This window comes from Ambystoma mexicanum, chromosome 11 (genome assembly GCF_040938575.1).
Source record: "Ambystoma mexicanum isolate Mex_15411 chromosome 11, UKY_AmexF1_1, whole genome shotgun sequence".
Classification (NCBI taxonomy): Eukaryota; Metazoa; Chordata; class Amphibia; order Caudata; family Ambystomatidae; genus Ambystoma; species Ambystoma mexicanum.
In genome coordinates this window covers 52,503,126-52,529,146 of record NC_090934.1, presented here as the reverse complement: position 1 = coordinate 52,529,146, position 26,021 = coordinate 52,503,126, and the positions used below count along the sequence as shown (strand labels likewise).

Here is a 26,021-nt window from a genome sequence, read left to right as displayed (position 1 = left end):
AAATGTGAGCAGAGATGGCATTTTTGAGAGAAGAGGTCCCTTAGCGTGGAAGCTTGATGGAAATCCCATTACGAAGCCATCAATCAAGTCACTGCGTCACCCTCAAAAATGTTCCCCGGCGTCTACTTTGCTTCATCTCTAATAGCGGCCGCTGAAGAGGAATCTGCCTACTCTCATCCTTCTCCATCAAACGCCACTCCTCTGCCTGTCCTGGGTGGAAAATGCACATCATCAGTAGGGGGAATATGGCCGACGGAGTGCGTGCCTTCCAGTCACCTAGAGACTTGTGTATCCGCCACACAACTGGCAAGCAAGATGGCTGCACACAAGATGGCTGCGCACGCCACAGAGCGTGCAAGCAAGATGGCTGCACACAAGATGGCTGCGCACGCCACAGAGCGTGCAAGCAAGATGGCTGCACACAAGATGGCTGCGCACGCCACAGAGCGTGCAAGCAAGATGGCTGCACACAAGATGGTTGCACATGCCACAGTACGTGCAAGCAAGATGGCTGCACACAAGATGGCTGCACATGCCACCGTGCGCCCAAAAAAGATGGCTGCACACGCCACGGTGCGTGCAAGCAAGATGGCGGCACACAAGATGGCTGCACACGCCACAGTGCGTGCAAGCAAGATGGCTGCACACGCCACAGTACGTGCAAGCAAGATGGCTGCACACAAGATGGCTGCGCACTCCACAGAGCGTGCAAGCAAGATGGCTGCACACAAGATGGCTGCACACGCCACGGTGCGTGCAAGCAAGATGGCGGCACACAAGATGGCTGCACACGCCACAGTGCGTGCAAGCAAGATGGCTGCACACGCCACAGTACGTGCAAGCAAGATGGCTGCACACAAGATGGCTGCGCACTCCACAGAGCGTGCAAGCAAGATGGCTGCACACAAGATGGCTGCACATGCCACAGTGCGTGCAAACATGATGGCTGCACATGCCACAGTGCGTGCAAGCAAGATGGCTGCACACGCCACAGTGTGTGCAAACAAGATGGCTGCACACAAGATGGCTGCACACAAGATGGCTGCACACGTCACGGTGCGTGCAAGCAAGATGGCGGCACAAAATCAGAGGCGGATTTAGCACTTATATGACGGACAAAGATCGGGCGGGCCCTGCTGTGTCCTGGTGACACCTTCCAAATTACTTCACACCAGCCACAATACACACGCCCTTGTTGGCAATAGGGCACACTGGAATAACAAAGAGCAGCTATAGAGCTTGTCCGGCTAAACATCTGCTAGCGCCCATGGGGACCCATTGCAATATCAATGGGCCCCCACTTTCTTTCTTACATGGAAGGGGGTGGACACAGTCTGTAACACCCTTGGGTTCCTTAAATAAGAATGTTCTTCGGTCTCAAGGGGCAGGCAGCCAGAGTGGAGCTGAAACAATAAACTGCCACTAAAAAGGTATGTAACTGCTCTGTCAGCAGATGAAACCAGAGTAAAAGAGGTGATACTATTGCTCGAGGCTGGGTGCTATCAACGCCAGTCGGTAACCTGCTACAAAGTGCTCATTTAAAGTCTTCAGTTAAGCTGACAGCAGCCAGCAAAGGGCAGCCTACAACATGCACACAAGGCAAAGTGCATATTCAATGCCATGAAAGTAAGAAATATGTTGCTGTGTAGTAGCCAAATAGGGGCAGCTTCTTACCCCCAAACCCCCGCCTCTTTCCCCAATACTATTGAACACATACACAGAACCAAATTACAACACTGTGGGACTGTTAGGCACATAAGGCACTGATATGCTCTATTGGTTATATGTTATGTCATTGCTGGGAAAAACATTGAGGGGCACTAGATATTTTTTTAACCTACTGAACACACTTCCCAACATATTTTAGGACTGGTGCAATTATATAGACAAACTTCAGTCCTAGAATATTTGGGGAAAACGTTTTATAGTGGATAAAAAAAAAAAAATATGGAGTGCTTCTCAATGTTTTTTTCAGCGATTAAATCACTGGGTACCGTTCTAATTTCTTTCGGGCCTGTCCAGCAGAAGCTATGCAGAACCCTAATTTTCACAATATGGATTGACATGATCAGAAGCAACATCACAGTAAACATCATTACAAGCAGTGGCATCAGTCTTCAGTACTCTAGGACACCAAAGGTAAAGACATTAAAGTACGTTTCCAAGTGTAAGCCAAGAGAATAATGTGCTGTGCAATGCATAAATATTCACTATTATTAATATGTAAAAACTCAATAGTTTACTTAACATGAGGGTTTCTCTTCATAGGAAAAACTAGAGGGGCGATTACAAGCATGATGGTCCCGAAAAATGAGGTGCCGGTAAAAATGTGTACATGCACCTTTTCCGCACCGGTATACTCTGAGTCTGCCGGTAGGGGCACTTAACTACCGGCAGGCCTGGCCTGCCGGTAGTTCAAGCCCTTACCGGCAGTGAATTCACTGAATCACTGGCACCTTAACAGTGGTGGCAGAGATTCAGGGGTTCCATCCCATGGAATGAGAACTTACCACCATTGCCGTGCCCATAATATTCCAGTAACACCGGGATATCAGATGCTGGTAACAGTAAGGCAAGACTGCCGTAACCCGCCAGTAGCACCAGTGGGTTTATTTATTTTTATTTATTTTAATTCTTATAACGCGCCGCATGCCCATAGGCCTCAGGGCGCACAAAAAACAGAGACATAGACAGGACAACAAGAGAGAGCAAGCAGGATGAGAAAGGGGTCATAAGGATTACTCCATGTTAGGTTTTTATGGATTTTTTAAATAAGAGGTAGTTTTTGATTTGTCGTAGCCCTGCCGGCAGAGCTTTCCAAAGTAGAGGGTCCTGAATGTCAAGCGTGGTGGTTCAAAATTTTGCAGTCTTAAATCTGGGGGAAGCAAGGACTGTGGCAGAGGATGAACGAAGATTTCTTCCATTGCTCTTGATGTTAATGCGTTCAAACAAGTAGATGGGACTGCTGAAAGAGAGGCATTTATGTTTCGTAGTGAGCATTTTATGTGTAATGCGATGTTTGACTGGTAGCCAATGAAGCTTCTTCCTGAAGATGGAGATATGGGAGCGACGAGATTGAGTGAAGATGGTCCGCACAGCATTGTTCTGGGCCACTTGTAAGGATTGGATATTTGCGGCTGTAGTTCCAGACAATAGGCTATTGCAATAGTCCCGTCTGGAGTTTATCAACAACGTGGATAGAAGAGCACAGTTTTTTCAGCTGTTAGAAATGGACGGATGTAATTGATTCGCTTATTGATCAGTCCGCAGCTAGACCTGATGTAAGAGACGTGCGGCTTCATGGATAATTCGTCGTCTAAGACAACTCCCAGAGTTTTTACCTTCCTCTGGACTGTGATGATGTTGCCTGCAATAAGGAAGTTGGAGTAATGAGTATCTAGTTTGCTCCGGGTGTTCTTGGAGGATACTCTCATTAGTTTGGTTTTAGTGTTGTTTAAGGCTAGAGAGTTACAAGCCATCCAATCCTGGATGGCTTTGTAGATGTTATTGATGGCCTCAACATCATTTCTGTACTGACCACTAAGCTGTATGACCACCTGTGTGTATTCTGCATACTTGGTATACTGAACAGCAATACAGCTATTCTCCCATACAGCATTCTTTTTGGCCCCCTCTTTTTTTCCTTACTAGCAATATGTTCTCTACTATGCCACTCTTTCCTACTCTTTTTTAACTGTCATCCCCTGTTCTTTACTCATTCCCTTAATCCTCCTGCCTAAATGTGGGGTGGGACAGACGCATGACAGTTTTGAGTGGGGCAATTTTGCAGGGGGTTTCACAGCATGGACTAGAGGACACAAGAAGTGTGTAACTGGAAGTGGCCCGCTGAAGCCAGCGACAACATAGGAGAGCGTGGACCGGTGATGAAGAGGCCAGGAAAACATACCGGATGAGAGACATACTGAGAAGGAACTAGAACACAGGTTGTGGTGGGGCCCGCTCCCAGGTCACTAGGGCGGGCCACACAGATGTCGCGGTCACCCGACAGACACCGTTGGGGCTGCATTCCTGCTGCGGATGGATCACCTTGTGAGCTCTGGATCACCGGAGACAGACACGTGGGCTGGGGGCACCCAGGCCGGGGTTGCACAGCCAACCATGATCACACGCCTGGTAACTTCAGGAGGGACAGTGTTGCCCAACGGGGTACCATCCTCGTGCAGAGCCCCGCCATTGGGCCTCCTGCATGCGGTGTGGCACCAGCATGGTGCTTGCAATAACGAGACTGCAGTCAGCTTGGAATCGACTGACGAGCCGGAAGCGACTCGTCCTTTTTATTAACTTGGTCACATCGTTGCCACCATGTGACCATACACATATCCTTGGGAGCTACCATGTTCCCGAGGAGGGGTGACATGCAAAACCGGTGACTGGCAGAGATCCGTCAAAGAGTGAGCCAAGGGAGGTGTAATGGCCGAGGTGTCGACAGGTGACTGAAAACCAGCTTTCAAGTTCTCCATTTGCTTCATTATTTGCACAACAAGGAGGATAGTTGGCTGCACCAGTAGCAGTGGGGTCGGAAGCAGTCTAGCACCCCACCAAGTGTGTAACCTTCTTGTTGACCTCCACGGTCCTTGGCCCTTCTCCCTCTCACCGAGTTCAAGGCCACTTCCCAGGAGGTTCAAACAGTCACTCGCATTCTGGAGGATTTTATAGTGACCTGAACACGTCCATCTTATCCATGTGGCTTTCTTGTCTGCTGCAGGGTCCGCCAGGTTCTGGCGCTTGTCTTTCTGGACTCCGCACCAGGCAGTAGTCCCCAGCACTGGGGCCACCCGACTAGGGCCAGGTGTTACACATAATTCCACACGGTACTTCCAATCTTTACCCACCTGGTGTGTTCTCCTGCGCACCCTACACTGCAGGTCAACCCCCTCGCTGACCATGCACCCTCAATGCAAGCCCTCTCCACCAGTTTTGGAGCAATCTCCTGGTTTGGTTTTAAAAGGACTCCCTTTCCCCTTTCCAAAGCTATCTCCCCTATTCCTCGTCCTCGTCTTGCATGGTCTAACACCCGCTTCAGCGTGTATGATGTTGGATTCGTATTTTTGCATTTATTTGCGGCGCACATAATTAGGTATCTAGGTGGTAGTTTCAGTGTGGAAGGGAAGGTTATTTATAACGCGCTCGTTTTCTCTCTCTTTTTTTTTTCCAAGCGCAGGTCCGGTTTTCGAACCTGTGTTTGCTCAGCGTGGTCCTGCTTCCAAGACCCGCGCGTTGCCACAGAGCGATCCGCGCCATGGTAACCCCAGTGAGCTGCACTCTCAAACCTGTTCCCAGCAAGGGGTGTTGCTCAGTCTGGAAAAGATCCGAGGCTACACTAATGTCGGGATTGTCTGGCCTCGGGGCTAGCTAGCCTTTTGCTTGTAGACCCTGAGATTCTATCCAGGGCTACAACCAAAAGACCCGGGGCTATAGCCCCCTCAGCCCCCCCTAGCAACACCTCTGCTCCCAGCTAAGTGACATTGGTTAATCGCAAAATGTGTCTTGCAGAGCCACGTCATCGCGAGTGTCGTGCACTGGAATCCTCAGTTACCTACTTTCCACATCTACGTGGGACTTTGTGCCGCACTTGGGGCGGGGGTCAAGGGACACGATTGAATACGTGACCTAGGAGGCTAGAAATGGAATGGGGGCCAGAGGGATCCCTGTGTACTGCCAGCACCCCGGGGATCCCTGCCATCCTCCCCTAGCCTCTCACCCTACCGGGTAATGAGGCAACGACCCCTTACCCTCTGTCCCTAGTTGCGCCTGTACACTACTCGCAGCTTGTAGTGCTTACTTTGGCAGGGTGTGGCCGCCCAGAAGCAATTTGCAGATAAGTTATTAACTAACAGACACAGCAAATGTAATCATGTTTTTTCGAAGATATCTTTCCAAGTTCTTTTGCAGGAGCCTTCATCCAGATACCCAATCATATTAAAACACTCTCACCAGGAAATCTGCAGACAATAAAAGGGTTCGGAAAGGCTGGCTTGATAAGCAATGCAGAACAGCCATTTGTGAGCACATATGCTCGAGTGGAAAGATCCGAAAGCGGATATCTACGCCTGAGAGCTAATTACATGGTGGATCCAGCAGCCAAAGAGAGAGAGCTCAGGGAAATGGCGGATCTAGCAGCCAAGGAGAGAGAGCTCAGGGAAATGGCAGATCTAGCAGCCAAGGAGAGAGAGCTCAGGGAAATGTCGGATCTAGCAGCCAGGAGATAGAGCTCAGGGAAATGGTGGATCCAGCAGCCAAGGAGAGAGAGCTCAGGGAAATGGCGGATCCAGCAGCCAAGGAGAGAGAGCTCAGGGAAATGGCGGATCTAGCATCCAAGGAGTGAGAGCTCAGGGAAATGTCGGATCTAGCAGCCAGGAGATAGAGCTCAGGGAAATGGTGGATCCAGCAGCCAAGGAGAGAGAGCTCAGGGAAATATCGGATATAGCAGCCAAGGAGAGAGAGCTCAGGGAAATATCGGATCTAGCAGTCAAGGAGTGAGAGCTCAGGGAAATGGCAGATCTAGCAGCCAGGAGATAGAGCTCAGGGAAATGGTGGATCCAGCAGCCAAGGAGAGAGAGCTCAGGGAAATGGCGGATCCAGCAGCCAAGGAGAGAGAGCTCAGGGAAATGGCGGATCTAGCAGCCAAGAGTGAGAGCTCAGGGAAATGTCGGATCTAGCAGCCAAGGAGAGAGAGCTCAGGGAAATGGCAGATCTAGCAGCCAAGGAGAGAGAGCTCAGGGAAATGTCGGATCTAGCAGCCAGGAGATAGAGCTCAGGGAAATGGTGGATCCAGCAGCCAAGGAGAGAGAGCTCAGGGAAATGGCGGATCCAGCAGCCAAGGAGAGAGAGCTCAGGGAAATGGCGGATCTAGCATCCAAGGAGTGAGAGCTCAGGGAAATGTCGGATCTAGCAGCCAGGAGATAGAGCTCAGGGAAATGGTGGATCCAGCAGCCAAGGAGAGAGAGCTCAGGGAAATATCGGATATAGCAGCCAAGGAGAGAGAGCTCAGGGAAATATCGGATCTAGCAGTCAAGGAGTGAGAGCTCAGGGAAATGGCAGATCTAGCAGCCAGGAGATAGAGCTCAGGGAAATGGTGGATCCAGCAGCCAAGGAGAGAGAGCTCAGGGAAATGGCGGATCCAGCAGCCAAGGAGAGAGAGCTCAGGGAAATGGCGGATCTAGCAGCCAAGAGTGAGAGCTCAGGGAAATGTCGGATCTAGCAGCCAAGGAGAGAGAGCTCAGGGAAATGGCAGATCTAGCAGCCAGGAGATAGAGCTCAGGGAAATGGTGGATCCAGCAGCCAAGGAGAGAGCGCTCAGGGAAATACCGGATCTAGCAGCCAAGGAGAGAGAGCTCAGGGAAATGGAGGATCTAGCAGCCAAGGAGAGAGAGCTCAGGGAAATATCGGATCTAGCAGCCAAGGAGTGAGAGCTCAGGGAAATGTTGGATCTAGCAGCCAAGGAGTGAGAGCTCAGGGAAATGGCAGATCTAGCAGCCAGGAGATAGAGCTCAGGGAAATGGAGGATCCAGCAGCCAAGGAGAGAGAGCTCAGGGAAATGGCGGATCTAGCAGCCAAAGAGAGAGAGCTCAGGGAAATGGCGGATCTAGCAGCCAGGAGATAGAGCTCAGGGAAAGGGCAGATCTAGCAGCCAAAGAGAGAGATCTCAGGGAAATGGCGGATCTAGCAGTCAAGGAGAGAGTCTCGGGTACCAGGCAAGGAGCTGGCAGACTCATTTTGGATGCCATCTTTAATCTGTATTCAAATAGTATGCCAACGACATTGGATGCTCTCCTGGCACTCGTGCCCCAGCATTGTAACAGGAGTTCTTATTTTATTCTAATGGGAGGAGCCTTAGTAAAATAGGAGGGTTCCCTGCAGTGGGCGCTGCAACACAGGAGCAGGAGTAGTAAGGAGAGCAGGGGTACTCACATTGTAGATAAGCGACAGCTCCACCACGATCACAGGCTCAGCAGGCTTGGTTGGGGGTCTGACTGTCACCGTCAGTACTTTGGAACTCACCGCCAAGGAGTGTCTAGAGAGAGGAGAAACACATGCACGTCACCCATCAGAGTCATCAGGTTTGTGTGTGTGCGAGGTCAGGCACGTGGTAACCCTAACAGATGCCTGTGTGGGAGGTGGGGGGACAAGGGAAGTGGTGGGTGCCTAAATTGAAGGGCAAGAGACAAATCCACTGTCCGCTTTCCAGCATGTGAAAAAGATGCATAGTCAGCAAAAAGACAACAATGAAAGAAATAAGGGACACCAGTTTCAGAATAAGCGGACCAATCAATGCAAGCAGGAATGGCCATACTGACTAAGCCCCGCCCAGCTCCTCCCCACTGCTCCACGTATGCCAAGCCCCTGCAAAACACAGCACTCCAACACTAATGCAGTCCGGAGCCCCTGCAAGACACAGCACTCCAACACTAATGCAGGCCTGACCCCTTGAAAGATACAGCACTCCAACACTAATGCAGGCCTGAGCCCCTGCACGACACAGCACTCCAACACTAATGCAGGACTGAACCCCTGCAAGACACAGCACTCCAGCACTAATGCAGGACTGAGTCCTTCCAAGACACAGCACTCCAGCACGAATGCATGCCTGAGCCACTCCAAGACACAGCACCCCAACACTAACGCAGGCCTGAGCCCCTGCAAGATACAACACTCCAACAATAATGCAGGCCTGAGCCCATGCAAAACACAGCACACCAACACTCATGCAGGCCTGAGCCCCTGCAAAACACAGCACGCCAACACTTATGCAGGCCGGAGCCCCTGCAAGACACAGCACTCCAACACTAATGGAGGACTGAGCCACTGCAAGAAACAGGCCTGAGCCCCTGCAAAACACAGCACACCAACACTAATGCAGTCCAGAGCCCCTGCAAGACACAGATCGCCAACACTAATGCGGGTCTGAGCGTCTGCAAGACACATCATTCCAACACTAATGCAGGCCTGAGCCCCTGCACGACACAGCACTCCAACACTAATGCAGGACTGAACCCCTGCAAGACACATCATTCCAACACTAATGTAGGCCTGAGCCCCTGCAAGATACAACACTCCAACAATAATGCAGGCCTGAGCCCATGCAAAACACAGCGCACCAACACTAATGCAGGACTGAACCCCTGCAAGACACAGCACACCAACACTAATGCAGGACTGAGTCCTTCCAAGACACAGCACTCCAGCACGAATGCATGCCTGAGCCACTCCAAGACACAGCACCCCAACACTAACGCAGGCCTGAGCCCCTGCAAGATACAACACTCCAACAATAATGCAGGCCTGAGCCCATGCAAAACACAGCACACCAACACTCATGCAGGCCTGAGCCCCTGCAAAACACAGCACGCCAACACTAATGGAGGACTGAGCCACTGCAAGAAACGGGCCTGAGCCCCTGCACAACACAGCACTCCAATATTAATGCAGGATTGAGCCCCTGAAAGACACAGCACTCCAACCCTAATACAAGACACAGCACTCCAACACTAATGTAGGACTGAGCCCCTGCAAGACACAGCACTCCAACACTAACGCAGGCCTGACCCCCTGCAAGACACAGCACTCCAACACTAACGCAGGCCTGACCCCCTGCAAGACACAGCACTCCAACAATAATGCAGGCCAGAGCCCCTGCAAGACACAACACGCCAACACTAATGGAGGACTGAGCCACTGCAAGATACAGGCCTGAGTCCCTGCAAGACACAGCACTCTAACCCTAATACAAGACACAGCACTCCAACACTAATGTAGGACTGAGCCCCTGCAAGACACAGCATGCCAACACTAATGCAGGCCTGAGCCCCTGCAAGACACAACACTCCAACACTAATGGAGGACTGAGCCACTACAAGATACAGGCCTGAGCCCCTGCACGACACAGCACTCCAATACTAATGCAGGACTGAGACCCTGCAAGACACAGCACCCCAACACTAATGCAGGCCTCAGCCTCTGCAAGACAAGGCACTCCAACACTAATGCAGGCCTGACCCCTTGAAAGATACAGCACTCCAACACTAATGCATGCCTGAGCCCCTGCAAGACACAGCACTCCAACACTAATGCAGGCCTGTGCCCCAACAAGAGACAGCACTCCAACACTAATGCAGGCCTGAGCCCCTGCAAGACACAACATTCAGACACTAATGCAGGACTGAGCCCCCGCAAGACACAGCACTCCAACACTAATGCAGGCCAGAGCCCCTGCAAGCCACAGTACTACAACACTAATGCAGGACTGAGCCCCCGCAAGACACAGCACTCCAACACTAATTCAGTACTGAGCCACTGCAAGACACAGCACTCCAACACTAATGGAGGACTGAGCCACTACAAGATACAGGCCTGAGCCCCTGCACGACACAGCACTCCAATACTAATGCAGGACTGAGACCCTGCAAGACACAGCACCCCAACACTAATGCAGGCCTCAGCCTCTGCAAGACAAGGCACTCCAACACTAATGCAGGCCTGACCCCTTGCAAGATACAGCACTCCAACACTAATGCATGCCTGAGCCCCTGCAAGACACAGCACTCCAACACTAATGCAGGCCTGTGCCCCAACAAGAGACAGCACTCCAACACTAATGCAGGCCTGAGCCCCTGCAAGACACAACACTCCAACACTGATACAGGCCGGAGCCCCTGCAAAACACAGCACTTCAACACTAATGTAGGCCGGAGCCCATGCAAAACACAGCACTCCAACACTAATGCAGGCCAGAGCCCCTGCAAGCCACAGTACTACAACACTAATGCAGGACTGAGCCCCCGCAAGACACAGCACTCCAACACTAATTCAGTACTGAGCCACTGCAAGACACAGCACTCCAACACTAATGGAGGACTGAGCCACTACAAGATACAGGCCTGAGCCCCTGCACGACACAGCACTCCAATACTAATGCAGGACTGAGACCCTGCAAGACACAGCACCCCAACACTAATGCAGGCCTCAGCCTCTGCAAGACAAGGCACTCCAACACTAATGCAGGCCTGACCCCTTGCAAGATACAGCACTCCAACACTAATGCATGCCTGAGCCCCTGCAAGACACAGCACTCCAACACTAATGCAGGCCTGTGCCCCAACAAGAGACAACACTCCAACACTAATGCAGGACTGAGCCCCTGCAAGACACAACATTCAGACACTAATGCAGGACTGAGCCCCTGCAAGACACAGCACTCCAACACTAATGCAGGACTGAGCCCCTGCAAGACACAACATTCAGACACTAATTCAGGACTGAGCCCTTGCAAGACACAGCACTGCAACACTAATATAGGACTGAGCCACTGCAAAACACAGCACTCCAACACTAGTGCAGGACTGAGCCACTGCAAGACACATCACTCCAACACTAATATAGGACTGAGCCACTGCACGACACAGCACTCCAAACTAATGCAGGACTGAGCCCCTGCAAGACACAGCACTCTAACACTAATGCAGGCCTGAGTCCCTCCAAGACACAGCACTCCAACACTAGTGCAGGACTGAGCCCCTGCAAAACACAGCACTCCAACACCAATGCAGGACTGAGCCACTGCAAGACACATCACTCCAACACTAATATAGGACTGAGCCACTGCAAAACACAGCACTCCAACACTAATGCAGGACTGAGCCACTGCAAGACACATCACTCCAACACTAATATAGGACTGAGCCACTGCAAAACACAGCACTCCAACACTAATGCAGGACTGAGCCACTGCAAGACACAGCACTCCAGCACTAATGCAGGCCTGAGCCCCTGCAAGATACAGCACTCCAGCACGAATGCAGGCCTGAGCCCTTGCAAGATACAGCACTCCAGCACGAATGCAGGACTGAGCCAGGTTTGACCTATGTGGCAAGCTTCTTCCTTTTGTTCCTCATATAAAATGACTTTTTTGCAGATTCTCTATCCTACCAGCAATGCACTGTTACTTAATGAAAATAGAAGCTGCGCTTCTGTATTGCCTGGACCTCTCCCTTTTGGGTCTTGGGGACTTTTTGAATAAGCTATGGGCCTAACTTTGGAAAGAGGCGCTGTCTCTTGCAATGTCAATCCCGAATTGCGTAATATGCCCTGGGCTGGCTCTTATCTCACTTTAAGCCAGATGTCAATGGAGACAACTCCGCAGTTACCCCAAATTCCTCAAACCAGTGCAAGACTCTCCAGATGTGGAATTAAATACACTTAGGAAGGAGCAACCGATTCTGCCTATTAATCAGTCTGTGGTCAAGATGGCGGATTTGCTTGATACTATTGGGGGAGGGACGGGGGAACTAAAACAAAACTTTTTAAGTATGATTGGCTATGTACTCTCTCGATTCTGTTCCATCCTATCGTACTTCTAAGGAATACTCCAAATTCTTGAGGAAAAGGGAGTATTTTTCAATGTACCTGTCTTGTTTCCCCCGCCCGAAAATGCGCTCTATGTATACCCGGCTTTAAGCTAAATCAACTTCCCACTAAGGAAACGGAGCATCTATTGGCAAGGACAATCGGTGTTGTGCGGTGTGTTAAAACGGCAGAATGTCGATTGCGCCTAGGGACCGACTCCATTGAAACCATTAAACATTGGGTCCTTGGTTGCCAGGCACTAACATCGGGCGTCTACGGATGGCACTGTCTCTAAGGAACGATTCTGGTCTAGTCTTATGTGGGGGGACAATACTTCACGGATGCTTTGATTATGTCATTTTTTGTCTGATGTTTTGGTTCACTTAGATGAATGATAGTGTGATGCATTAACTGTTTATTTTTAGAGTTCCATTTTTCCAGGTACAGAGTGTTATAATAATCCAGTTTAGACAATATAAGAGCTCTTGTGAGGGTGATGCAGCCGTCAGAGGTCAGGAATGGCCTGCAGGCGTTTATACGTTTTGAGGTGTAGGCTGTTGAGGAGGTGGTAGCATTAATTTGTCTTTGGAGTGTTAATGCAGAGTCAAGAAAGAACCCTAAGGTTTTTGCTTCCTTGGCAACCTTGATGAGGTTACCGTCAATATTGACGGAGGCGTATTTAGGGCCTGGCTTGTTAAGTCTTAGCTTGGATCCGATGAGAATAAGCTCGGTTTTGTTGTTATTGAGACAAAGGCAGTGTTGGGCCATCCAGGCTTGTATTCTGCTGTAGGTTTTCTTTAGGAGGGTGGCATCTGATCGGTAGTTGCCTGACAGAGTGATTAGTATTTGCGTATCATCCGCGTAATTTATGTATGATAAGCCTAATTCGTCTAGGTGGTCAAACAGGGGCCCTGAGGGACTCCACATGTGATAGGGGAAGGGGTGGCTGACGCAATGGAGGAAAAGACCCTCATAGATCTGTCTGCCAGGAAGGAATTGACCTATGCTGCAGCTTTATCGGAAAAGGAAGCTGCTGTGGTGAGGTAGTAGGGTAGGATAGTATGGTCGACCAAGTCGAACGCTGCTGACAGGTCCAATAGTAGGAGTAGAGCTGGCTTTCCGTTGTCCCAGGCCTCATCCATTTGGATTTTCAGATCCAAGAGGGGTGATTCAGACCCATGTCTTGGTCTGAACCGAGATTGTCTGAGGCCTAGGAAGTTATTGGTCTCAAGGTACTTTTGGATTTGGATATATGCGGCCTAATCGAAGATTTCTAGGAGAAACGGCACAGTGGTGATGGGCCTGAAGTTAGTTGTGATGCTGGGGTCTAGGTTAGGTTTCTTGATGAGGGGCATGACCCAGGCGTCTTTGAGATTTTTGGGCACGGTGCAAGAGGCAAAGGACACATTCATAAAGGAAGTGATAAAAGGGGCAAATTCATTTGCTCCTTCTTTTATGATGGGTGCTGGGCAAATGTCACCTTGGCAGCTGGAAGGCTTAAGGCTTCTAATAATGGACTCAACCTCTAGTGTGGCGATGGGAGTGAATTCAAAGGGTTTGATTTAAGCGGGGGATGTGATGTTTTGGGGTCCGAGGATAGGCTCATTGGTGTTATAAATTTGAGGCACAAATCCCATCCTGGCCTAAACACATATGGCCACCAGCACTGGGCACATGTCCAACACCCTCTGGGCAGATGAAGAACACAGGGGTCATGTTCAAAGACTGCCTTGTCTAAGGACTACACAGTGGCAAACAAATGTTCCTTATGACAATAAATGGACATAGTTCAGAAAGTAACCTTCCTTTCCCTGCTTGGTACAAGCTAAAACAAACCGTGTGCCATCACATTTGGCTTTTGCAAGTAGCAAATATAGAGAGGTTTCAAGCAACATAGAAAAGATTGCAGGGATCTGCAAACATGGCTGCACGGTTGGATTACAGTATTTGCATCATGTCATCCCAGACCTTGCATCTCCACACTGGCTTCTCTGGTGGTTCCTCAAGTAGTAGAATGTAAGGCTCTGTTTATCACCCACAAAGCCTTTTTATAAAACCAGTCAGAGATTTATAGAGTAAAAATCTAAAAAAATACCACCCCACAGGAAATGTTCACTTGGTGAACTACAAGCTGTTGGTGAGGCATTTCCGTAAAGGGGGGACCTGCATTTATATATGCAGTGACAAAACTCTGGAATATCCTGCCGCTCTATTTGTGTGTACCCCAAGTCATCTTACATTCAGGAAACTCTTAAAAATCTCTTTGTTTACATTCTGAGCAGGATTGTTTCCGATGGTAGCGGCTTGACACTCAGGGCTTTACCTCGGCGCCAAGAGAAGATAGAGTGGTCAACATATCCGCAATAACAAGTGACAGTAAGGGGCATGCTCCACGTCTGCCTGCAGAGGTCAGGCAGACTTGCCTCAATTATGCACCCAGTTGCCAGTAAGAGAAGAATCCCACCATCATGGAGAGGAACAACAGATTCAACCCACAGTTATGGGATGAATTCCATGGATATATACCCAGTCAACAAAATGGCATCATAAGAAGCTGTGTTAGGCTTGACTTAACTCACAGTTATATGCACAGCCCGGAGTCAGGGATATGTTCCGAATCACTATGCAGACCATGGACATGTGGCGTACAGGTATGCACAGAATTCCTAGACAGGAGCTCACTCCCGGGGACCATCTCAGTGTAGACTGGCATGACCTTTTTTGCCGCTCCCTAATTCTGCAGAGTGCTCTTCTTCATCTTCTTCTTCTTCTGTCTCTCTGCCCCCGCCGTCCGCGAGCCCGATCCGCACCGCCCCCCATCCCCTCCACCATTAGCTCCATTTCGGCGGTGAGATGCAGACTTCTTTATGAATAAAGTACATGATCAATTAGAGCGCTGAAGCTCAGATAATTAGCTGGCACACAAATCCCTCATCCCATGTCATGATCTGAATGCCTGTGCAGGGATGAAGCACATCTCCGTTGCAATCAAACACGCTCCGCATTGATGCCGCTCTCCCTCAGTGAATTTAAGACAATTGCTGATTCCATGGCATTTCTGTTCAATTCCAAGAAATCTATCATTTTAAGTGGCCTGCCTCTTTCCTTCTCATACAGGTCTGTCTTACTATAGATTCCTCTTGCACCAGAATAATCAAACCACTGATTTATGTGTTTATTCCGTTAGTGTTTGACAAGTCCGCCTCCTCCTCCTCTCAAAGATTCCTCATTTTTAAGAAGCATAATTATCATCATTTATTTTTACTTGTACTTTTTCCAAGTAAGTCTTTTTTTTAATGAATGCAGTCATGCTAATAAGGCAATCAATATTCTTGTGCTTCCTTTCTAGCTATGATATTTTATAGAGTAATTCTGATAAATTATACTTGAATTCACACATCGATCTTGAGGCAGAGGAGACGTGGTCACTCTACTACAAAAATGAAAAGAAGATCAGAAAAATCTATGCTACTTGTGAATAAGACATTTGTCCTGAAGAAGGCTGATTAAAATCAATCTACTGCCGAAACAACTGTAGACTTGTTGAGAAATTATATCTAGCATTACAATTTTAATTATCCTTTGTGGACAAGATTAGAGTAGAGCATTAACCCCACAGGGGCGCAAGACAAAGGGCTATGCCATTATTCTGGCGGGATCCAGGTTGTTTTCGACCTTATGTGGCAGTGACTGACTTGGTGTCAATAATTTAGAATTTGAAAATAAATACTCTGAATCAATTGTTTACATAAGAAATCGTGTTTCAATGAGTCGTATTTGATTCAATAAAATTAGTTAAAATATAAAACTCATTCACAATTACATAACTGTGAAACTCTTGCTGCGGAAAACATATAAAACAGTGGTTTGTTTCTTAATGTATACGTAAAGAATACATTTCACTTTAATTAGGTATTGATATAAATAGGAAATGGTGTATAGCTGGCAGTTAAAGGGCAGCCTAAGTCTTAGGTAGTGAAAGCAACACCTCTATTTCTGGCAATATGCACAAGCCATCAAGAGAAGGCAGCAGCCGCTGCTTGTGTGGTACAGAAGCACTACCCTCAGTGGCAGGAGTGGCTGTGTGGTGCACCACAGGCACACTCTAATGAGTGAAGAAAGCAGCAATTGCCACTCTCGTAAGAAGAGCTGTTTGCACCATAGAGGGTCTCCAGTGAAAACTTTGCCAGCAAAAATGTAGTCAGTGAAAATGTTGTGATGAAAATACCTCTGCAGTGAAAAAGTTGCCAAGCAAAATGTAGTCAAAAAATGCAGCTGAAAAGAAGCCAAAATTGTTGTGCTGTTAGTGTAAATGTTAGGGTTAAGGATGATTTTGGGTGCTTGTGATTCCTGGCTTAGGGTTAGAATAGCGGTTAGGGTTAGAGCAAACAGTTTGGTTAGAATTAGGTTAAGAGTTAGGGTCTAGAAACACGTGTGTATAGGCGGGTTATACATGATATATCATATCAGGGTATTTGCTGCAGGGCTGGTGATGTTGGGGTTTGGTCAGTTGTTACAGTAGATTATGTGTTAGGGTAGTGGTTGTGCTAAGGCTTGGGCTAATACAGTAACGCTTTGGGTAAGTATTGTGGTGTATTGTATTGTATTGGTTATTTGTATAGCGCCAATGTTTCCCTTATTATAGTCTCAATGCGCTGTTAGTGGGAACGCCCTCGGAGGACTGAAGTCCAGAGTGTTGGAGTCATGGAGTACGATTAGGATGTGAGTGTGCGTTTGGCCAAAGAAGGCTTAACAGGGCTGGACGGGATGCGGTGCAGAAGCAACCCGTGAGGTCAGGCATGTGGATGGGTGCTGAGAGGAGTAGGGGTGGCGTCAGTGCTAGAGCCTTACTATGTGTTCAGCGTGCCCACATTTGTCGCAGGTCGGCGCCTCATTCTGCTGTCAGAGGTGCTGAGGCGTAGTCTGGTGTAAGCGGGCAGAGAGTTTACGTGAGCAGCACGACCCAATTGTTGTCGTAGTCCTTGCTATATACTAATGGGTGTGGAAAGCCAGGTCTGCGGCCAGTGGAGTGGTGCCATTGATGGTGCTTTGTTGTTAGGGTGCCCGCTCAGATATTTTGCTTCTTCTGTTGGTTTTTGCGGGGGTCACATTTTTAAGTATCAATGAAAGAGATAGGGAAGTTGGGGAGGGCTGGTGATGTTGGCATTGAATGCGGGTAGGATAAACCTAGTGGTTAGAGCAAAGTAGGCATTAGCCTAAGTGTTAGAGTTGCAGTTAGGGTAAGGTTAGTATTTCAGCAGGGGTTTCGGTCAGGGCAAGCGCTATGGAATTTGTGGAGAGCTGGTGATGGGGTTGGAGTTGGGTTCACTGTTCACTTTCCATTGATTTTGTATCGAGTAACATGCAAATAAAATGCTTCGCTTACTGAAGGGATAGTGTTCTGTAAGAGTTCAGGGTAGTAAATAGAGTTAGGGCGAGGTTTAGGAATGGGTTTAGGGGGAATGTGGAGGTTTTACGAAAGGTTTGGGTCATTATTAGCGTTACTGTCTTGTTCTTTTGTGTATTTAAAAAAAACGTTGTTGGCGACCGTATTACTAGCAACATTTTTACGCTTTGCATTGCTTGCCTCTACTGAATGACTACATTTTTTTAAATACATTTTTTTGCTGACTGCTTTTTCACATGATGACATTTTCCTGGGGACATTTTCGCATAGAACTGGTAGAAGCGCTCACCTGCCCGGCTGGCGCTGTGGTGTGCAGAAGCACTCATCTGTGTGGAGCTGAAGACTGTGGCATGACTCAAAATGGGCTAGTTACCTGAAAAAAAACACGACGAGAGTCCTACAAAACTCCTGCCACCCAGGTACATATGCCGGCTGTTGGCCAACCCAGCACCCTTGAGTAGTGGGCACGTCAGCCTATGCTGCAGTGGCTGCGAGGGCCAATATTATGCCCCTAGGTGGCAGGAGCTGCCCACAAACACTCCACGAAGAGGCGATCGGAGTATTATCTAATGCCTCATGACAAAGTATGCACGCGCACTCACTTAGGAGGAGGTAGGATCAGTCCAAGTGTGCGATACAGGATGGCACCAATCACAAAGTAGGCAGATTCGTCCAACTCTACAGAGAGGGAAGGAAAAGAAGAAAAGGTGAGAGAAAGAAAAGGAAAGCAAGCTTACATCTGCATATGCTGCCTGAATGAGAGGCAGGGGGAGTCCTGGAGAGGCAGAGAGTAGACAGGTAGCAACTCTGAAAAGGGGAAAAGCGCTGCCTCACTCAGCAAGTGAGAGGGCAGAAACTGACAGGTGGCATGAAAGCAGGAAGGGAGTACGAAGGAGACTGAGCTGGAAGAAGCGGAGTGTGAGAGGAAGGTGGGCATGGTCCTCCTACCTGTGGAGGAGAGGGTGAGCACCTCCTTGGGGATGAAGATCTTGTCCTCAGAGTTGCGCGCCCAGTCGTTCATACCTCGGCGCCCTTTCATTGGGAAGTTGATATCACTCGACACAGCTGACACCGGCTCTCTCTGAATGCTGATTACTTGAGAGAAAAGGAGTAGGTAAGGAGCGGTTAACAGTAGATTCCAAGTGACCCAACAGTGTCCAACTAAGGCCCATTCCCTGATTCACAATTTTAGGCAATGCCCTGACCTCTGTGAGGTGGTCCCCATAGGTCAGTATTGCACAGGGTGTGTGTGGTGTGCGGATGCATATTGAATCAGAGAGCTCATGTGCGCTTAAAGGGTGCATATGACAAGCACAGGGCATAGGTGTGCGGCGGGAGCGAGGTGTAGGGAGCCGGCATGCACATAGGGGGTGGGTCCTATAGGGCTGCATGCCGACAGGCTACTCGTTTCCTAGTTCTGCTTATTCTACCTCAATTGTCTTCAGGTACAGTGTCCTGCAGCCATAAAACCACACGATGGAGGAGCGACTGGCACTGGTCATGCCAACATGAAGAACTCTCTGATGCAAGCCCAGGGCATCGGCGAGTTCTACATGTTGGCATGACCAGTGCCAGTCGCTCCTGCATCATAAAGTTGGGATGTTTTACAGTACTTGCAACAAGTCTTCCCGGCTTGAAAACAGAACAGATTTGAATGTGTGTGTTTGCGCCACAAGATGGTGGGGGGAGGGGTTTTAATTGTGATTGTCATAAGGCACCAAAGTCTCTCCATGCGCAATTGTTGTGACTTCTCTGGTTTCTTTGTCACCCAGCATCATGTCTAAGATAAAGCATTTCACCAAAGATGCCCAGTCAGGTGTAATTGGCATATGGCTGGGTTACCCCAGGAATGCCATTGACCAACTAAAAGCAAGTGAACTTGATATGAATCAATGGTTTGGAAGAGCTGGCTTAAGGCTTTGTCAGACAGAGGTGTAGACAAGACCAACCTTTGGTATAAGTCTGTACCACACAGATTGTTGGTAGCGAGTTTAGCAACCAGGCTTATCTCAAGAGTGAATGTGAGCTGTACAAATAGTTACAGAGGACTTTCAATCACAGTGGTTCAAGTATACACTTGTACTCAAGGTTTCTTGGTAAAACACACATTAATTTATTACACAATCATTTAGAAAACATTTCACTAGAAGGAGGCAACTTAATATTATATACCAATACACTACAATACAAAAGTCTAAGCTTTTGAGACAGTTTGAGCTCCCCTGAACAAGGAGCCAAATGGCATCAGTTACTTAGCAGTGAGCAAAAGGGACGTAAGTAGAATAGATCACATATACTTATTAAACAGTGCAAATAGTTTCAGTTCACCAGAAGAGTTCAATTCAAGTCAATAGACCAGGCCAAAGTCAATGGGCTAGTGTTCTGGATAGGAAAGAGCAGTTCTGGTATCAAAAGGTAAAATCTTTGCAAAAGTTCTCAGAAGTAGTTCAGGCAAAAAAATCATTTGTGGGATCACAAGCTGATTAGGCCTGCGAGTTGGGAAAGTTTCACGAACTTTCACCGCAAGAGTGGTGTTCTCTCAATCAGGTTGGCACAGTACCTTTGTATGAAGAAACAAATGTTGCTGAAGTCGTGGTTCCGGGCAGTTCTTGCAGATCTCGCTGTTCCTGAGCCTCAGTCTTGGGGACAAGAGAGAGGACGTTGGGGGACTCCTACACTGCACGGGATCGTTGAAGAAAGCAAACAAAATGGAGTCACTTCATTTCCAGTAGCTGTAGATTCAAGAACACAAACTGGTGTCCCTCTCCCTGGTTAAACCTAACCAGCCTTGAGAATGGTATCCAGGTGTTTTATGAGTCGAGTGGTCCCACCAACTCAAAGAAAGAAGCCGTCCTCGAAGCAGCTTCTGTGTCGAATGGAGTTTGGCAATTCAGACCTGCAGCAGGGTTTCACCGGGCAAACAAACGGTGCAGTGGTTGCAACAGCCGTCCTCTTCCAGCTCCTCTTCGGTTCTTTCGTTCCAGTGGTCGACTCTGCCTTCCAGTCCACGAGACTCGCCTTTTAAACAGTTTTCCCACTTTCATTCCAGCCTAGCTGTCACTCACCCAGCAGGGTGGCTGTCCTTGCTGGAGAGTCAGCCAGCCAATCACGCCAGAGTGCATTTGGGTCTCCTAGGAGACTAAGCACAGGGAGTTTTGGGGTTCCTCACTTCCTGCCCAACCCAGAAACTCTGACGCCAAGGGCGGACATCAGTCCTGAAGCCCACCAAAGGCACATGAAGAAAGGGACCAAACCTGGTTTGGCGCGCAGAGACAAACACTAGAAGGACCTTTCCAAAAAGAAATGGCGAAAAAAGAAGACCGGGACCTGTTTAAACAAAGGGGCTTAAGGCACCATCTTGAAAAACATGGATCCCGTGATTTTTAGCTACCGGTGTTCGGGAAAAATCATGGTAGTTTGTTGTAAAACCACTGCTACCAGCCTTTTCAATAGGAAAGGCTAGCATTTGACAGATTCATGAGTGTTTAGACACAGGGGATACTAAGTAACCTCTCCAGCACTCCATTGTAAGATGGTCTGTGCTGGGTCTAGGAATTTGGAAAGACTAGTAAAGTCAATTTCACTTTACATTTTCTGGGAAACAGGAGTTGATCCCAGAGAAGGTATTTAAACCTTATGAAAGTCTAAACGACATCCCTGTGTCACTGCACTGAGGGTGCTGTGTAGCACACATGAAACGATGATGCCTATGGAGTTATCTAAAACCCCATTATCAAAGAACACAAGTGTAAAACACACATCAAAACACATGAAAGAGTGGGAAAAACGGCTCACACTCTTTCCAGGTAAAAAAATCAAGTCCTAAAAATCCAGCAAAGTTGCTGGGGGTCTCTAAGGTGAAGGGAATTAGCACATTTCTGAGAATTCTCCCTAACAAGAATTCATGTCTACTATAAGTGAGTCGTCCTCAGTGAGAGGCGTGTGCCGAAGTGGGACTGGAGACCATGCAGATGGCACCAGTGTGCGCTATTAATCCCAATAACGTAAGCTACCTGTGCTCAGGCAATCAACTAGCATCCCCCCAGATGAGGCCCAGTAAGGTGGTACTCACGTGCAGAGGTGACAGCTTGGCAGCTAGGGCACAGTGAGGTTGGCGTATGTGCTCTGAAACTACAACAGTGGCGACTTGGCACGGTCTAAAAGGACATTAATGTAACATGGATGTCTGCAGTACCAAAGAATGGAGCTTAACACTACCCAGGGGAACTCCACAATGGAAGCGTTGGCTTAAGCACTGCCACCCATCATCTTTCAGCTTCCAGAAAAACTGTCCAACATAATGAATTTACAGGGCCTCATTACGAGGTGGGCGGAATGGGTCTAACAGCACCGATAATGGTACCGGTGCCGGTAAATTCATTCCGTCCTATTACGAGGTTCCCTTGCAGGACCCGCTCTGGACTTCTGGTCAGACCAGACGTTCTTTGCGGGTCCCGCAAGTGGACCAGGGAGCTAATAACGGGCCCATTAATAACGGGCCTGTTATTAACTCCCTCCCCATTCCCATTGAGCCCTATGGGTGCTCAAATGGGAATGTGGATAGTTTTTTTTTGAATGAGGAACTACCGGGTCCTCCAAGGTTGGAATGGCCCGGTAATTTCCCATTCAAGGAACCCGGTACCGGGGCATGGCTGCCTCCAAACTCGTAATGAGGCCCACAGAGTTTAGTTAGTTAGAACACTTTGGAAAACGTCATGTGGTTAAAAGGTCCCTTCAACTTAAGAGCCAGGAAAGTGTGTACCAGTTTCCTACATGCGTTTGCAAGCATCAGGTTGTGGAAATGTGCCATTGGCTGGGGGTACTCGCTCAGATCAAGGGGGAACAGATTCAGGGTTTAAGGATGAGGTAACTGCTTGAAGCTTCATTTTGCATTTGCTTGGTCACTGCATGCCTTCAAAGTTTGAGGTTGCATTATGGCAACATTAATGACCTTAGCAGTGATTGGATCAGGACAATGAGGCCCTAGTACAGAGTCTTCTACTAAAGTAATGACAGAACACCTTCACATAAAGATGGAACTTGAAGAAATGAACAGTGCAGAAATAGTTCCTATGCATAGAATGCTACAGGCCTCGGTACTGTTTTGTCTGGAACCAGTGCAGGTGAGCAAGATCAGAAGTCCCTGAAGGCTGCAAATATATAAGAGGAGGCATTCAGAGTTGCAGTAAAGACCCTCGTAAATGAATTGTCTCCCTCTACAGAATCTGGCAAGCCAGTGGGATCAGACACGAACGGTAGAAGGCTGACAATTACCACTTGGCCGGGCCAAAAGGGCCCCTTTAGGAATAGTCAGGACCTTCCAAGACTCTTTAACATAAAGTCTACAACTTAGTAGGAGAAAGGTTTCACTGGGTTATTTGTAGACAATGTAGCTGGAAAACTGTCCTTTTTTATCTCCAACAAAAAGCAACAGTGGTGGACGTCCTAGCACAAAATGTGTTGCTAGGAATCTGAAGAAGTCACTCCCTCTCTCCGGAGTGGCTTAGCTTCTCTCCGAGACACACACCACCACCAGCCCTGAACTCCCCCTGTCCGCTGAGGATTCTCAGGCTGAGAGTAAAAGTGGGTGAATCCATGGAACACTTGTAGAAAGATGCCTCGCATTCAAGCAATTACTGCAGACTTCCTGGCATTGCGTGTTCACATGCTGTGAAGAATCCAGGGTATTTCTTCTTCTCCCCAGAAGGAGCCACCCCCTTTCAGGCTAGGGAGGTAAGCCCTCTCCACGAAACCCTCCCTAAGGGTCTGGGCAAGTGCGACCTCACTGAGAGTGATTCCCATTACGATAGGGAACTCCCTTCCTGGAACACACTATCTGCCTACATTGGAACTAAAAAGACTGCTGTTACTTCTGTTTTGAATTCACTGAACAGTGACATGTCTTCTATTTCTATGACTTCAGGAAATGCATTGGATTTATTGAATAATGACATTTCCTCAAAATCTTTGATTACAGCACCCAGCTATCCTACTTTCATCCTGTTAGCTTCAGGCAATGCTGAACACAGCCTGATCGCCATAGCCAGTGAAGAAGGACACCGTTCTGTGTATTTCTGAGACGTGTATAAGAAGCTCACGGATTGTAAAGAAAAGAAAGACGGCAGTAGGAGTGCTACACAAAGGGGAGCCTCTGCAGAACTGACGTCCTTTAGGGGCGGAGCTACGCTGGACTGCATAGCTTGGGGTAGTAAGGAGGGCAAGCAAAGCGTTAGCAGAATGCCTCTGGGTTGGCGTTCTACCCAACAGGAAAGCTGAGGTCGGAGGAGAGGCAGAGCCGGAGACACCATCATCTCATATGGTGGCACGACCATCAAGAAGCTGTGGTGGGCCGTCAGGCCTGTAACTAACACAGAGACCAAACCACCGGAGGGAGCCCAGACGCCCGAGCTCCTCACACATCGGACAGTAGCTACCAAGCCAAGTAGCAACTGGGAGCACCAATGATGTTACGGAAGCCTGAGGAACACGACAGAGACATTGAGTGAAGGCTATGAGAGCGGACGAGGTTACAGGAGACTGAGAAATCCGACAGACATTCAGTGAAGGCTTTGAAAGCCGTCCGAGTTGCGGGAGCTAGAGAAACCCAGCAAGAACATACCTGGGAAACCAGAGCGTGCAAATACCCTATGAGAGGGGGATTGAAAGAGTTTTCAATACTGTGAAGAAAGGCTGAGAAAGCTATCCAGGTTACGGTAGCCTGAGAAACCAGAGTTTGAAAATACCCTATGAAAGGGGGAGTGAAAGATACAAACATTGTGAATAAGAGCTGGGAAAGTTATCAAGATTGCGGGATCCTGAGAAAATACAGTGTGCAAACACCCTAATACAGGGGGATTGAGAAAGAAAAGATGGGCACTTTGAATTAAGGCTGAGCTAGCAGAAGAAGGTATAGAACTTTGATAAGATACTTTGACCAGCCGCCCTATCTGAAACAACTTGGATACAAGAAAATAACATACACAGGGATCACATAACTTTCGAGAGGACCCAACAACTCAAAGGAGGACGTGTTTTTCTGTTTGGCTTCCTGGAATGCAGAAGGAATGGAAAGGTTTACAACAAAAGACAGTTTCTTTGTTAACAGGAGAAAATTAAACCCTGACTTAATACAAAGGCTGGGAAGAATATTCTGTGGAGCTAAAAAAGGAAGTTTTGAATCCCCGAACACAGTCAACACAGCTGGTGCCTCCCTTTGGGGCAGCCTCTATGCCCCTCTCAGACTTGAGCCAGACCTCCTTAAATTCCAGAAACTGCTCTGCTTTTCCCTACCTCTTCACTTTCCCTGCTAACCACCCCACTGCCGGTGAGATTGGTGGCCTGGCCTTGATGAATCTCACAGGATAACAGACCCTCGTACACAGTCGATCCCAGCACCTTCCCCCCACTCCACTGCCCCTGCGGGCCCCTGTTTGGCGGCTATTCATCCCACCCTTGGGAGTCGCCCGCACTAGCACTTAGTCTGAGGCCTCCTCCTTGGCTCCTCTTGGCACTTCCCTCCTGTGCCCCCCACCAGCAATTATCCATTCCTTGACCCCCCCCCCACCCATCACTATCTCCTTCACTTTAGTGCACCGGCACGTGCGAATACCACAAGGCCTAGTCGGACCACGACTGCATATTTACTGTTTTGCCAATGTTGTTTCTCTCCCCTGTTCCCTTCCCATTTAGCCTTGTGGCGCTTTGAAACACAATTCTGTTGTGTTAGCGCCTAAGAAATTCTCAATAAAATAAATAAACAATATAAATTGGGCCAGACAGACGCCCCGGTGAGGCTATTGTGCAAAGCCTCCCACTTCCCTTTTAGTTAGACTTTCTTTCTGAAGTGGTAGGGCCAGTTAGTTGCATAGGATTCCGACCAGAGAACTTTATTTTGGACTTCAAAGTACACCCGTAGCTTTTATTTTTTGTAGGTAGGGATCTTCCCTCATAGCGATGGGGCTAGCTAGGCATTTTGGTTCTTATTTCAATAAAACCTTTGATAATTAACTTTAATTGTCCGAGTCCTTCTTCAGGTCTGCCACAAAGCCCAGATGTTGTTTCATGTCAAAGGATAACTAGAGTCTTTTGTGTATTAAACTCTTCCATGTAGAGAAGATTTCATAATAGCTCCCTCTCAGGTGGCTTTTGAAGGCCCACCTGTTCTGGGGAACTCCAGTTATTAGTCTGGTGTGTCTGATATTCTGCGGTGTTATTGATTTATCACATAAAATGGATACATTGCGTGATGTCT

The 26,021-nt window shown here is 48.4% G+C and overlaps 1 protein-coding gene across 12 annotated transcripts in view; it reads right to left on the bottom strand.

The window, feature by feature from the left end:
- Positions 1–26,021, bottom strand: part of ADGRB2 (adhesion G protein-coupled receptor B2) — a 1,170,899-nt gene that overhangs the window by 362,748 nt on the left and 782,130 nt on the right. For all 12 annotated transcript variants that reach the window (XM_069622503.1, XM_069622504.1, XM_069622505.1 and 9 more), the window contains 3 exons: positions 18,719–18,865; positions 18,373–18,448; positions 7,933–8,035 (listed from right to left, as the gene is read on the bottom strand). In XM_069622503.1, the coding sequence (XP_069478604.1) occupies positions 7,933–8,035; positions 18,373–18,448; positions 18,719–18,865 (326 nt within the window). The remainder of the gene's footprint in view (positions 1–7,932; positions 8,036–18,372; positions 18,449–18,718; positions 18,866–26,021) is intronic.